The sequence below is a fragment of the Strix aluco genome, chromosome 16 (genome assembly GCF_031877795.1).
Source record: "Strix aluco isolate bStrAlu1 chromosome 16, bStrAlu1.hap1, whole genome shotgun sequence".
Classification (NCBI taxonomy): domain Eukaryota; kingdom Metazoa; phylum Chordata; class Aves; order Strigiformes; family Strigidae; genus Strix; species Strix aluco.
In genome coordinates, this window is record NC_133946.1 from 11,498,029 (window position 1) to 11,512,986 (window position 14,958).

The 14,958-nt window shown below is 47.3% G+C and overlaps 1 protein-coding gene across 5 annotated transcripts in view; it reads left to right on the plus strand.

Annotated features, from left to right (window-relative positions):
• The window catches only part of DEAF1 (DEAF1 transcription factor), a 32,827-nt gene that overhangs the window by 12,356 nt on the left and 5,513 nt on the right, over positions 1 to 14,958 (plus strand). For 2 of the 5 annotated variants that reach the window (XM_074842358.1, XM_074842359.1), the window contains exons 10-13: positions 1,942 to 2,192; positions 9,461 to 9,526; positions 11,259 to 11,348; positions 12,815 to 13,538. In XM_074842358.1, coding sequence (XP_074698459.1) covers positions 1,942 to 2,192; positions 9,461 to 9,526; positions 11,259 to 11,348; positions 12,815 to 12,919 — 512 coding nt within the window. In that variant the 3' untranslated portion in view covers positions 12,920 to 13,538. Of the gene's footprint in view, positions 1 to 1,941; positions 2,193 to 9,460; positions 9,527 to 11,258; positions 11,349 to 12,814; positions 13,539 to 14,234; positions 14,561 to 14,767; positions 14,924 to 14,958 lie in introns of those variants that run through there. The other 3 variants (XR_012625424.1, XR_012625423.1, XR_012625425.1) reach the window with 3 other exon arrangements.

Genomic DNA, 14,958 nt, shown 5'->3' on the forward strand with positions numbered 1-14,958 from the left:
CGTGTTTATTATATGAATGTGACATTCGCTGTTTAAAAATCAAGGTTGTTAGTTGGCTTTTGGTGCCTGGAATACTGACAGCTCTTCCCCTGACAGTGCAGAACCAGGAAGAAATGTGGTTTCTCACCTTGCAGTACTCACTGTGTTTTCTGTGTGTCGCGTGGTTCTGAAACTCCTACCTAAAGATGTGAGGAAAAATCCTGAAAGGGACTATTAGTAGATTTTGGGGTAATGAGGCTGCACAGCCCTGAAGTTGGTGGTGCCCTCTTTTTTTCTAGTAAACAATTTAGTGAGGAATTTAGAGGTTGGCTGTTGGTAGATGTGAATGCCTTGGACTTAATTTTATGGCAGGTGGCGAGTATTTAGAGTTAGAGTGAAATTTTGGAAAGGTAAGGCCAGTAAAGCCAGGTAACATTTATTCCAGGAAATGTTGCCTAAGGTGAGCTTACACTGTGTATTGTTGGGTTCCTGGATCTAGATTTAATTTCCTCACACTGTGGTCTCCCAGTGTCCATGCAAATCTACTGTTCTGAAAAGTAGATGTCTCAGTGACACAATAACTGTTTTTTTGAAACATTTGCAAAGGTGAGGCTAAGACAGACATTGTTTTCTAGGACTTTAATTTTCTAACACAGGCTTTGGGAAAGGGAGGACTGCAGAGCCCTGATAATTGAGGGGGTTGGAGGTAAGTTCAGGGGAAGTGTGATTGGGTTACCAGGACAGGAGTTCAGCTTCGTTTTGGTGCTTCCTACCAACTGCAGCTACTGTTGAGGTTATGGTTAGGGTCTGAAAAAGTAAAGGCTGTGACACCTCAGTAATTGGTGGGTTTTTTCTTCTTTTAATGTCCCTTGGAGTATGTTTAGAAGTGTTGCTGGACTTCTGTGCTTTTGTATTTTGTTCCGTACCCGTAGCATTCTAGCTTATATAGGAGTGAAGAGTTGTAGTTAGGAATCTGGAGGAAAGGGCCATTGACAAGAAATTTCTTTCTTGAAAACTGCCCAACACAATCAGTGTAAAGCAAATGTCAGGAGATGTTAGTGCCTGAAGCTAAAACTTCCATCTGGGCTCTTATACATTCACTCTTACTTTTGGGATTAGGCAAGGAGAGGTTTCAGAGCTGCAATGAGAGTTGCTGGTCAGAATACCCAGGATATGTGAAACAGATACCTATAGCTGTGAGTACCTTTTATTAAAACTGTTGGTGTTTCAGTGTGGTATGTGTGTTTTTATGGCCATAGTTTGTTTTACGGGTAGGATCCAGGATGAAGGGGTCCAAAGAAATTACAAGTACTGGGGTTTTTTTTTTGAAGGGCTTCCCAACTGGTGGTTTTGGAAAGTGCGTGTTTGTACTACATGTGATTTTGAGGTGATGATAACTGTCTTGGTTTTATTCCAGTCCTGGGCCAGGGTTATGGTTAAGATCAGAATTCAGGATGTATAGGGGAGTGTGGTGTGGATCCGTGCCTATTTTTTGTAGTTTTGCAACCTGAGAAGTGACATCAGGATTTTTCAGAAAAGTGTTGGGTCACTGAATGACCTTACTTAGGGATAGTTAAGGGAAACATTAAGTGAACATTGTGATGATAATGGCAGAGGAGTCCCTGGCAATGCTGCTTTCACTGCTTCCTTGTGCCTCTCTGCAGCAGTGCACCTCCCAGAGGTGTTAATTCCTTCCCAGGGTAAACCATACATGTTCTTCTGTCCTAGGGGTTTGAGGGTGCCCCAAGAGCTTGTTCTGCACAGACCCATCTGTGCACTTTGGGGCACAGAAGGTAGGTCTGTGTGGCTGAAACTTACCTGGACTGGAAATTTTTGCAGACCGTATTTTAAAAAAAAAAGCAACCAAACAACACAACAGAAAAAAACCACCAAAAAACCCACTTCATGGAAATGAAATGTCCTAATTCTCTCTATATTTTCTTTTTCTTTCTTTATATTCAGTGTTAACCTCGCTCCCTGCCCTGGCAGTGCCCCCCACGACCCCCACCAAAGCCATATCCCCATCGGTGGTGAACGGGCTGGAGGTGACTGAGCAGCGGAGCTGGCTGTACTTGGAAGAGATGGTCAACTCCTTGCTCAACACCGCCCAGCAGCTGAAGACTCTCATTGAACAGGCCAAACAGGCCAGCTCCTCCTTCCGCGAGGCTGCTGTCACGCAAGCGAAAATTCAAGCTGATGTGGAGAGGAAAGAGGTAATTATGCCAGAGGAGGTGAGAAGACTCAGCCGAGGGGGTCTTTTTGGCTGAGTGATGAACAGAGCAGTACCTCACTAGGTGTCACTGGCTGTAACAGTGGTAGCCTTTAGAAGTTGTTTCTCAATGTCCTGAGAGCAGTATTACCAAGAGAAATCCGAGTTATTCGTATCATGGGGAAGGAATAGAGTGCTCTGGGTTTCCAGGAGCTGTGGGTAGCAGGCTAGTAATACAAACTGTTTGATGTTACGAGTCCTGAGCTCTCCCATCAGCCATCCTGAAATTTATGAGATGTGGGCACTGAATCCTGGTGTAGGAAAGATGGTGAGTGTTCAGCTGTGCGGTGGCTGTTTTCTTTGTCAAGTGAGTGGGGCTATCAAAGAGGCTTTTGGTGGCCCGAAGAGGCAGAGGGGTAAAAAGAACAGCAAGCTGTGGAGTTCATGGGGAAGATAAGCAGTAAAGTTGAGATGTGTCTTGCTGAGCATTGTGCAAGCGAAGCTGATCTCGCATGAGTCCTGTGGTAAGACTGCAAGGCTGGCTGGCGTTACAGGAGCATTGGCTTGCACCCAGTGCCCCTTCTCTCCTCTGCAAGAGGTTATCTGCAAGGACTGCCCTGTTCTCCCTGCTTTTTTTCTCTTTAATTGATGCATGGTAGGGACCCTGGATTCTTCTGAGCACCAGCTCATGCATGCACCCTGAATCTGGCTCCATGCACTGCTGAATGTGTTCCCCTTCTCCCCCAGATCCACAGCTGCTGGTGTGGACTTGAGGGAGAGAGGTGGGGGGCAATGTTCTGTGAAACTGGTGTCGTTGGCGTTAGCTGAACTCCCTTCCTGTACGCCACACTATCTGCTGTTGCCATCGGCGTTATTGCTAACGTCAGCTTTCCACTGAATTCATAGGCACGAGTGTGCAGCAAGAGGCCTTGAAGAAATGTGTGTGGGAAGACTTTGCTGAGAACTGAGAACCCCTATGACAGTCCTTGCAGCATCTTTGATATTCTTTGCCACGTTGTCTCTGCTAAACTCTTCTGTACGCTGCATCCTTGATGTGCAGGTGTGTGATACCTTGAGAGTCTTAATTCTTCCCTGCCTTCTGCCTGGGCAGAATGGGTATTTGTGCTGCTGTCCAGGTTGGGCCGTCTCCTGCTAAAAAGCTCTGTAGAGCAATAAAAAAAGATACCAAAAAATCAGAAGCTTTGACACAGTTCAGAGATGAACATCTGACTTTGTTTAACTTCGCTCTCTGCTCTTTTTCCAGTTATGTGCTGTCTTCCCTTCTGTTTATCCTTACAGTGGTTTCTGGAATGGCTGTTCAGAGTCCATTCCCCTCACCCTCTGATCCAAATCCACCTCATTTCAGTGTAATTCTAGTTTCTTCTTGTCCCGGGAATGGGATTTAAAATCACTCCTGAGTATTGATTAAAGCACTGAGTTTGCAAGGCAGGGATGAGCACGTCTTTGTTTCCAGAGGAAGCCCCTTTCCCAGTAACTGTTGAATCCCCAGTTGTACAACTTGTGTGTCTTCCTGTTCTTATTGTGTAATGGCTACCTCAACAGTTTTGTATTTTGATAAAAATATTGCTCATGGTGCTATTTTTTTAATATCCAAATAACGATTCTCAAGCTTGCCGCTGTGTGCTAGCTTCAGGAACCATCTGGATGATACTGCAGATAGCTATTTCTGAATTCCTTCAAGTGACTTCCATTTTTGGAAGAAACTCCGGGTTTCTGGGTACAGGGCTGGCATAGGAAGTAATTACAATAAATGTCAAATAATTGGCTGTCTGCTTTTGTGTTGGTCAAGGGTGTTTTTCTGATTTCATGAATGCTTCCCCAATTTGTAACGCACGTCTCTTTCCCACCCTGAGTATGTGTGTGGTCAAACTGTTTAAGGTATAGAGGGAGAAAGAGGTGTCTTCCTGCCTTAGTAGTTGTTGATTTTTGCTGGACCAATTTAATACAAGGGAAATAGGTGCTTTATCACTACATTGTGTTTGTTACACTGACAGAACTTCCAAGGGCTAGCAAACATGGGAACCTCCTCACCACCTCCTCCGTTTGCACGAGCGGGGATGGTGAAGGCAGCGGTGTGGATGCTTCTCTGTAGGAGGGCCGTGGGTTTGCAGAATTTCTGTGCAGCAGGATGTTCCTCCCTATTTGGAAGTGAAAGACTGTGTCATTGTAGGAGAGCCGCAGAGCAAAGGCTGTACAACAGATTAAATTATAACAGAGCTGTAGACTCAGCTCTTCCTGGAAGAGACACTTAATATGTAGCAGGATTAAAGAAATCTCTTGGGAACAGGCTGGTTCCCAAGTGCATACACAAACTTCATGGGCATGACTGTAACTAATAGGTATCTTTAGTTTTCACAGCGATGCAGAGCTATTCCCCAGTTCAGTGTCCCAGCTCCTGAAGATGTTGAGTTCAAGCACTTTTGATCTTGTAACTGTCCATATCCCTGACCATGTCCCTCTGTCACCCCTGCGAAAGAGGGAGATGAGCAAGGCAGGGTGCTGGGGATGGCGCTGTCATCACCTGCCTTCCAGAGGGAGTCTGAAGTGGCCCCGAGTTTAAGCAGAGTAGAGGAGAAGTGGCAAGAACAGCAAACACGTAGGAAAACTTACTTGTGTGCTAGTTTTGTTTCAGTCTTCCTAGAGAGCGATAAATTAAGCAGTAAGAATTTTTAATCACAGTTTATATGCCTTGTATATTACAAATCACTCACTGTATTGTGGTTCACTTATTATACTTACTAATTAATGAGCTTTGGAGTTCATTAAATATCACAAATGAGCCAGTCTGCTCCCATACAGCAGTTTGGTTGACTTGGCTTTGAATACCAGAAGCTGTACTGCATACGGAGCAGTGGGAGGTGCCAGTGGGACTTGCAGAGCTCTGAACTGGGAAAGGCAGGCTTTTGCTCCCAGTTCCCTTTGAGCCAGGGAGGCGTTTGTGCTGTCTGGATGCTTATGTTCTTATCTGTGAAGTCAAAAGAGCGGACATCATGGTTTCATTCCGGTCACGCTTGCTAATGATATTATCCAGGACTATTCAGAGGACTCTCAGGAATACATTATTCCCCTCATTTATATCAGTTTGGAGGTGGAAATGCCAACATCAGAGAGGAACTGTGGCAGGAATGGGATCAGCTAAATGTAGCAAGTGAAAGCCGTAAAAAATTGTAAGTGCAGCATAAATTAGAAGCATCTACAGTCACGTTTCTTCCTTAAGATGGCATGTCTAATCTGAATTTTGCAGGAGGATTGGATCCCTAATTGCAGTTCCCAACACATGGCGATACCTAGATACAGAGTCCTCAAAAGCAAGAGGGGGGCTGAATTGGGACGTGCTGAGCGTTTAGGCGTCAGGCTGTACAGTAGTGGAATATAAATGCCTGTCTGCGTAGGCAATTAGAGAAAGTATGGAAAAATACACTTGCCTTCCGCTCTTCTCTGATGTCTGACATGAGGGGTTTTTCACTCTGCCTCCCTACTACACAATTACAGCCATATAACACCCTGTGTCGGGGCCTGGTGATGTCCTTAGCGGTTCTGAAGAAACTGTAGGTCAGATTCCAAGTGCTGGAGCTAAAGGCTTCACCAACAGAGTTTTTCTTGCACATAATTTTGTAGTTTGTAAGTCCTTGCATGCACTCTGTTGATATCTTTGTCCTTTTTAATTTCTGTAAATTTGTTTAAGGATCATGGCGTGCTGGGCAGATTTCAAGACGGAGGATCTCTTCCAATTTTTGTTTCTATCTGTGCCACAAGTTATTTAGATGCCCCTGGGTAAGTCCTTGGCCTCTCTGGGCCTCGGAGCCTGCTCTTTTTAAGGGTAACACAGAGGGCTTGCATAGCAGTTTGCAGTGGTAGGATCTCTGGGTAAAAGGCTGTGTAAAAAAGCGTTAACCTTATAAATCCTAGAAATAAGAGCAGTTTGTAAACCTGAAATCTACAATTTCAGAATTTATGAAAATCTCTCTTTTGCAATAATTTCTTTTGAAACAAAATTGTGCAGGAGTTTAAGAAAGTGGTTAAAAATACCTTGCCTGTTGTGTATGCTGTCTGCAGTATCTCGTGTGTCTGTTGATGAGGACTCCTTAATTAATAAGCAGAGCCCTCACGGAGTTAGTTCCAGACATGAAGCTGACTGTTCAAGAAGTGGCAATGGCCATAAGCCGTGTGTGTAAACAAGAGGCGCGGATGCAGCTGGTGCTCAGCCTGCGTGCGGCTTCATATTGGCAAACACCAAATATAAGTTACGTTTATGTTACTCAGAAGTCTTGGGGAATGACATTCTGAAAGAAAAGCAAACCATAAACCCCCCAGCTCAGTGTTTATATGAAAATGTGTCATGCTTCTTGCAAAAAAATGAAAATATCAAAACGTTCGTAAGCTTTTTCTGAATTGCAGCATTTTGCATGGGATTGATTACCACTGCTCTGTCAGAACTTCAGCCAGCTGTTAAGAAAAAGTTCACCACTATCACTATTAATTAGCATGTGACTGAGTGTATCTGATCCTCTGAACGTTGGTTTTGATGCTTTTTTTGATTTAGGGAAAAACGGAAGAGAGTGAGTGGGGCAACAAAGGCTCAGTGTCTCTTACAACAGGTATTTGACAACTCACAGGACTGGCCCGAAGGGAGTGGATTAAAGACAGTACTTTGCACAGAGGTCTGTGTGCTTTGGCAATGTAATTTTTTTGAGTGTGCGTTAAGCCATTGTTTCTATCAGATAAACTTTAGGAGGGGGAGAATACAGGAACTCACCAAGTTCTGTGCCAGAAGACATTGCTGGAAGATAGTAAAGATATTCAGGAAATGTGTTAAACAGTTTTTCTGTATAAATTTAACAGAATCGGTGTCGAAATCTGACAAGTGTTTTAACTGAAATAGCCCTCTGTATAATGCAGTGATGCCTTCAGAGCCCAGCCCATTTGAAAACAAGGTGGAAGATTAAATCAGCTAGCAGCTGGACTGTCTGAATTCCTTTTTAGAAAGATTAAAACAATTCAGGGCTAGAGAGTATGAAATTAACCTAAAAAGGGTCAGGTATTTAAGAGTATGAAATTAACCTAAAAAGGGTCAGGCGTTTATGAAATGTAGCTCTAGTAAGCAAATCATGGTTTGCACACTCCAAAACAGCAGCAAAAACAGTTGAGAATTGGAGGTTTATCGGTTTTCTGGAGCTGGTTGTGTGAGATCTGGATGTGTCTGGCTTGATCCTCTCTCTTATCACACCTTTTCCTTCTTCGTAGTTTCTGCATGGCTCCAATTCTTCACCCAGCAGGCTGTGCTGAGCCAGGGGACTCGCTGTGGGGGTAGATAAAAAGGAGACAGAAGGGGGTTAAATGTGGAGTTTCCATCGGGAGGTTTCGGGGACCGAGAGCAGAGGTGGAGGAGCTGCTCTGGCTCAGGCAAGGCTGGACTTCCTCTTGAAGCCTTTCTCATTGGCAGTCTCCCCGGAGAACGGGATTAGCCGCACGCGCAGAGGATGAAGTGGAGTCTGGCAGTGGGAAGGGTTTTAATTCGGGAGCTGCAGCGCTTTATCAGAACCAGAATTCGGCGTGTTCAGCCCTGGCGCTGTCTCTGCACGGGCTGTCACAGAGGGGACGGTACGAGCTGGGATTGCGTCTGTGGAGGTTTTCAAGCTGGGTTGAAATTCCAACTCACCACATGCCTTGTTATCTGTATTTCCACTTTCTTCACTTAAAAGAAGTTTAGAAACGTTACGCAGTTTTCCTAGGCCAGTTCTCTTATGACGGGTCATTTGTCTTTCATTTAACGGTGGAAAGCTCACTTTAACCTTTCCTGAAGAATCCGCAGTTGCCTGCCAGCCCAGTTCTCTGCCTGAGTGCAGGGAGGCAGAGGGCAGAGGCTGCAGCCCCAGGCGTTGAGTCCCAGCTCACCGATGTTAAAGATTCTCTCAAGAATCAAGTAGTTTTCTTCCTGAGACCTAGCAGGATTGATTCTTAGGCCAGAGGCCACATCTCAAGCTTGCCGGTGTATTCCCCATCTTCACAAGGATGCTTTTGATTTGGACAGTTTTGGTTTTCAAAACAGGAATTTTGAAATCTCCATACACGTGGTGCATGTTTTGCCTACACAGTACTGGAAGCGCTGGGGATGTGCATGGGTCCTGTCTTGCTAATTAGCCTGGTCTTGCCTATTTGTCAGATAACAGCAGGACCCAGTCACACCCCTTGCAGTCTGCAGCAAGAGGTTTCCCTGCCACCTCCTTCATCTCCCTAGGGTTTTTTAATTTGAATTTGTGTCCTGGTAATACAAAGGTTTTGAAGGCTGTGATTTCACAGGAGAATAAATACTGTAATGTCAGGTCATAGAGACACTTGTAAATTAAGCCTTTAATCTCCTTATATGTTGGGTTGTACTCCTGGATAAACCTGCTTTGCCTGAAGGTGGGGGTTTGGCTTTTTTCTTACTTTTTAACTGTTCCCAGTAAATTTAAAATGGTTAGCACATAATCATGTCAGCATCGGTTGTGGGTTCCTTTGGGTTAGGACTCCTGTCTCTTGGCAGCGTTGGCTGCTGAGCGTGGCCAGGCGGTTTGTAAAGCTGCACCTGGTTGGACTCGAACTGGTGTGAAGTGGATCCGCAACACACCCGAAGTGTGTTTTAAAAGTCCCCTCCAGAGGACTGCTTAATTCAAAAACTCTTTGAAAGCCCTTTTATGCTTCTGTTAAAAGGAGGAATAATGGTTAGGGTTGATGCTGTTTCTGAAGTCTTGGGTGTGTTCATTTTGTCTGTTTTTTTTCCCTAATCCATTCTGCTGGGCTGTGCCATCCCTCCAGATTCCTTTTGCCTGTTAGAGGATTAGGATCACTGGACTTGACCCAAACTTTGGCCCAAGAAGGTGGCACTTGGCCCTACTACCTTGGTATTTTCCTCGTGTTCCCTTTACTAACTGCTTAGGTCCTCATGTGAGAGGTGCAGTTCCCCCGTGGCAATTAAGCCACCCATTTTAAGGGGGAGTGCTTGGCTGGGGAGAGCAGGGTTTGAGTAAATGCTGTACTTAACCAGCAGTTGGTCACCTCAGGCCGTTTTCTCACAGGCTTCATCTGTCTCCAGGTCAGGGCACAGTGTGCCTCTCTTGTAAGGGCAGAGTGAGGTTCCTCTTCAGCTGCATTTTTGGGCTTGCCAGAAGCAGGCTCAGTGTCAGGACCCTCCAGGCAGAGCACCCTTTTCAACCCCTCACGTCACGCTCTGGCAGTGAAATGACAGGTCTGGTGTATTTTTCCTTGCAGCAATACCAGAACCAGTTATTTCAACAAACAGAAGATGTGGATGGGAAGACAGAAATCATCATCAAGGTAAGCTGGGGATGTCTCATATTTTATGAAGAGTCTCTTGGTCTTGGTCTTGTTCCAATTCAAGATGCAGAGTTTTTTATCACTGCTACAGAAGGCACGTATTCTGTTTCTGGCCCTGCCTTCTGGCAGAGATCTGAGCTCTCCCTAGCAGGACTAATGCTCCATTCAAGCAGAGCGTGTCCCCTTTCCCAATCTTTCCAGGTTTTCACAGTCCTTTATCGTCGTCTGGCCAGGTTAATCGATCTCACTTACCTCTGATGGATGGCTGTCACTGAGGCGTGGCAGGAAGGAAACTCTATTCCTTTTTGTTCTGTGAGCTGGTTTTCAGAACTGCATGATTCCCTCTGGCTTTGGGACTGGGAGCATGAGTTGAGTTAGTCCAGGACCCGTGGTTTAAGCCCTTCCAGCTGTGTTAGTTGTCTTCCTAAGATCTCCAGGTACAACCACATACACTGTGTATTTTCAACATTTTCCAACACTGAACAGGTTATGTGCAGCCTCGCTCAGGTAACCCTTTGGGACCGGCTTTGCAAGCCCCAAAGAGCAGCTTTAAGCCCCTTTTTGGTGGCCTGAATCCCCAGCTGTACATCAGGAATACAAACACTGTTCAATCACAGCAACTATTAACTGTAGGTACCTTGGTAAGATGTGAGCAGATGTGATGAACTCGGTGTTAATCAGGGCGCTGATTGTTGGGTTTGTTGTGCTCAAAAGAGAGAAGGAGCTGGTGGGACTAAAGATACTGCAATGCCTTCACAGCCGAGAAACGCTTCCTGTCGCAGCCTCACACTGCGGCTCTGACGTGCTAATGATTTGTTAGTAATTTAATGAGATGGAAACAGAATGCTCTGTGAAGTGCTTATTTTTGTGGTAGTTCAATGATATTTCCACTTAAATATACAGGTTATGTTAATTGATGTCACTGAGATAAGATTAAAGCGATAGACACAAAAACATCCTTTAAAAACCAGGTGTGAATCTTCACCCATGTATCCTATCTCGTCTTCTGGGTTTAAGTCCTTGCTCCTGTTACAGCTTTCTTAATTTTACTCCTCTGTCTTCTCTTTCCCTGTTGGGACGCTGCTTATGTAGCTGTGCTGCAGAGCGGCAAAGGAACAAGCCTGCTCAGCCCATGGGAATGATCCCTTTTTCCTCTCTGAAAATAGGGAAAGATTAAATGGAAGGGTCCCATCCTTCTACCTATTCGTGTCCTTCCTCAGACCTTCTCTCAGACATATGCAACCAAACCACCAACCAAATCTGCCTTTAAAACTTTAAATTTGAGATAAACTCAGCTTGGGTATCGGTGGCCTGTGCGTAGCCTGGACCACTGCTTGGCCCACACCTGCCCTTGGTTATGAGGGACCCCCGCTGCAGCCTGCAGTGGTTGGTAACATCCCCCCTGTGCACAGGGAGGCACCTCTGTGGCATGTGGACACATCTCCACGAGCACTCAGTGTCTCACCCAGGGTTAGGAAGGGCCTCTTGCCCACCAGAAAGGAAATGAGAAATACAGTTCATTTTCCAAAGTGATCCCTGCAAGAATGGCGAGGAGAGGGGTCTCTGAAGGCACGTCCAGAACCCACCAGGTCTCTTGGTGTTCGTGTGTTGAGGATTTATTAGGAAATGGAGGCTCCTGAGTCACGTCACGTTACAGCACCTGTATTACACTGCGGTGATCTCCCTGATGTTGTTCTCTCTGACCTGGTCCCTTTGTCATCCCCTTTCACAGCAATCCTGTGTCAACTGTGGTCGTGAGGCAACGAACGAGTGCACGGGGTGCCACAAAGTCAACTACTGCTCCACTTTCTGCCAGCGAAAGGTAAAAGCTTGTTTGCGAGTTGCAAATTGTGTTGTCTGGAGGGGGCTGTGTGACCCTGGCGAGAGGCAGACGGCTCTGCCCGCAACCTGAGGGGCATCGGTGTGGCCAGAGGAGCGGGTGGCAGAACTTCCTGTGGCGCACAGGCAGCCGGAGCACGAGCCCCGTGCGGGTCGGCAGCCTTGGCACCCCCAGCCCCTCCTGCAGCCCCATCTCTGAGCGAGGCTGCGGCGGTGGGGCAGGGCTCGAAGGGGTGGGGAAGGTCCCAAGATTTGCAGAGATCTTTTCAAAGGTGATTTAAAAATGGATCTAAAAATCAGAGTAACACCAGAAATGGGGGTGTGGTCACCTGTGTGTGAGATGCAGGGACCCGTTAGCTGGGAGCGCTTTTACAGCCCTGCCCTGCCGCTTCCTGGGAAGCTGAACACTCAGTACCTGCGCTCCCCCTGTGTCGCAGAGGACACAATTCTCTTATTATTTACATTATTTGTGATGCTACAGATGATACAGTGGGATGAACTGTAAGATTTTGAATGTAGGAGGTGGAAACAGGTATGAGGAAGTATGGTGGAGGAAGCTGCTGTGCTTCATGTTTTGCGCAGGTTCCTTACCAAGACCCTTAGTGCCTTGCTTGAGAGGAAAGGATAATTTAATCTGGCCAGGGTTACGGTTCTGCGGGCCGTCCGAGTTCAGTCTGAACCTCCTGAGGCAGGGTGTATTGAGTAGCTGAAGAGTTTTGACTGTTTCCTTTTGTCTGTAACAAAGTGAATGGTGGCCAAGTTCCCCATCTGCACAGCAGAAAGATTAAAATCCAAAGAAGGAACACAGAGAGCAACGCCACTGTTGTCCTCAGTACAAAGTGCCCTGAGAGTCACCTTTTGTCCCCTCCCAGACAGGCTGTCACCTCTCGGGGGACATCTGCCCGTGCCGGAGCCACTGCAATAGGGTGGGAGAGCGTGAAGTGCTGTCAGTAACAATTCCCTTGAGCATCCCCCTGTCCTTGGGAGCTGCACTGGGCGGCCTCTGGGTTGGGCAAGTGAGAGGAGTGTTCTGCTCGTTCAGACTAGACCTTATGGTCGGTCAGTCCCATAGGAATTGAGCTCCTCTCCCTTGCCACTGCCGACCTAAGACCCCTCCTGTGGTGCTGCCCTTCAGGTGCGCTGCCTTGTGTGAGCTCTTCCAGGAGAGGGTTTAAGCTAAGGTTCTGACTTGGTTTTAGTAAATTTTCCATGACCTAACTGACATTGATGCTCTGTTTTGGTTTTTGGGTTGAGAAACCAAAGTTCTGCTTAGTTTGTGTCATCTGATACTGACCCGGTGTGTGGTTCCTTTCCTGTCCTTTGTGAGTCTTGTCTGGTCGAGCAGTAGAGACCCGCCGTAGCCCGTCCGTGCTGGAGAAAGCACCTCTCAAACACAGCACCCGCTGGGCCCTTTCCCTTCATGCCTCTCCCTCTGTCCTTCCCCTGCAGGACTGGAAGGACCACCAGCATATCTGTGGCCAGTCAGCCGCAGTGACGGTGCAGGCCGACGAGGTGCACGTCACCGACAGCGTGATGGAGAAAGTCACCGTCTGAGCACACCTACCTCTTCAACCGCTCCCCGGGGCCTGGTGCGGCCGGCTGGATCGGCAACCCGGCGTGAACGGTCTGTCCTTTACCAACCACACTCTTCTCACTAGCAAACTCATTTTTGAAAGATTTTTTTGATACTGTGACAGCATTTTGCCGACACCCGATCCCTCTTTCAAAACTTTGAATAATACAGAGACTGTGAAAACCTCATCTGGAAAAAAACCCAACCCCCACCTAACTGCAGCCTGGCAGCTGGGAGCCACCTTGGGCTTAAGGAAGCTTTGCCTTGGCCAGCTGGGAACCTCCACCGTGTGGATTACGGCAATCTCGTCCCCTCTCTGGAGATGGATCCAAAGCAGGTGCTGCACTGAGATTTGCCAGTGTTTCCTCCTCCCTGTGCCTCCCTACCTCCTGTTTGAAAAAAGAAACGAACCTTCATTTGGTTTATTTAATTGCCTTCAAAAAGTCGGTACAAGTTCTTAGTTGGCCATTGGAAGGACTTTTTTTTTTTTTTCTTTCCTGTGTTCCCTCTGTGCTGGGCAAATTTGGAACACATGGGAGCCTCTGCACTTGAATAGAAGTGAAAAATAACACATTGTTAAATAAAATGCGGTGAAAGCAGGAGCGTGCCCGGCGGTGCTGTTTAATTCCCTCGGCAGCACTTTAACATACCGATCGATGCAGGAAGCAGCTGCCCCGCAGCTGCGGTTACGCGCGTGTCTCTGCTCTCCGGCCCTGCCGCAGCCTCCCCTGGGCCTCCGCTGCAGCTGGTAGCGTCCGTCTGGCCAAAATCTGACCTGACCCAACCCGGAGGGAGAGCGGATTGTCCCATCCCCGCCTCTCAGCTCCTAATTAAAGCACTGAGCATTAGGAAGTTACTTGCTTTGTTCACTGCAAGAAAAATGTAATTATTAATGTATTTCTTTAATAATTTAGGCTAATCAGGCACCTTTATTTGTGTTTGAAGATTAACGCCCCAGGCTGGAGGAGTCTCAGCAGACACCCCTCCCCTCTGGTTGGTTGTTTTTTTTCAGCCTTGGGCATTACGGCTCTGAGGGGTCACTTGTCCCACCCAGTTATTCGGGCGATTCTGTGTTGGTGGGTGAGGGGGGTTGTTGTTCAGCTGACGGTCCCGGCAGGGTCACCCCTGGATCACGGAGTGACCCAATCCAGCATCAGCAACACCGTCAAAAGGAGAAAATTCTATCCAGAGTTACAGGAAAGTGATAATAGAGAAAAATGCGATGGAGAATCCTTAAGTCTCACACTAGCGGTTTCTGACGAGTCCGTTCCTTCCTCCCTGACTCTTGTTACGCAGCTCCCGGGGGTTCCAGGGAGGTGGCAGCTGCTGCTTCATCTCTTCCAGCACTTGCTGCTGCCGAGATCTCCTGGGACGTCCCATCGGCTGGGTTCTGCCGTCAGCAGCAGCTGCCCAGTGTCGCTTTCAGGGTCTTTACTGGAAAAGTTTTTCCTCTGAACGTGGAGCTTGGCGGGCAGCAGCGTGGAACAGGCATCGGCAGAGGAAGGCAGCAGCATGCTGGTCTCCTCCGACAGAAACCGCTCTCCAGCAGAGAGCTGAGCACGAGCTGAAGCAGGAGGGGAACAGAAATTACCTGCGTAAAGCTCCTGGGAGGGAAAGAACAGGCAAGTCCTTAGATTCCCATAGCAAAGCGCTCGCTCCCGCTTCCCAGAGTAACACTTCAGTATATCTGATAGTTTCTTCTCACACTGTTAAATTATGATTGCCTGTCTTCTAAAGCTTTGAAGGCAATTAGCTAATTGAAAAGACGGTCTTAATTGAGCCTGCAGTAATATAGCTAATTTTCTTGCCTCCGTCTATTGTCCATTAAGGTTCTGACTACAGGGAGCAGCGCAGAATGTTCAGACCTGCCTCGGCAGCGCCTCTGGTGCTTTGCCCCTGGGGTTCACGCGCGTTCTGCCCGCGGAGCCGTCCCGGAGCAGCCGGGCTCTGCGTGGGTTCAAGGTCAAGGACGGCTTCGGGAAGAGGTGAGCTGAGGGGCCAGGTCCCTGGCGCTGCTGGT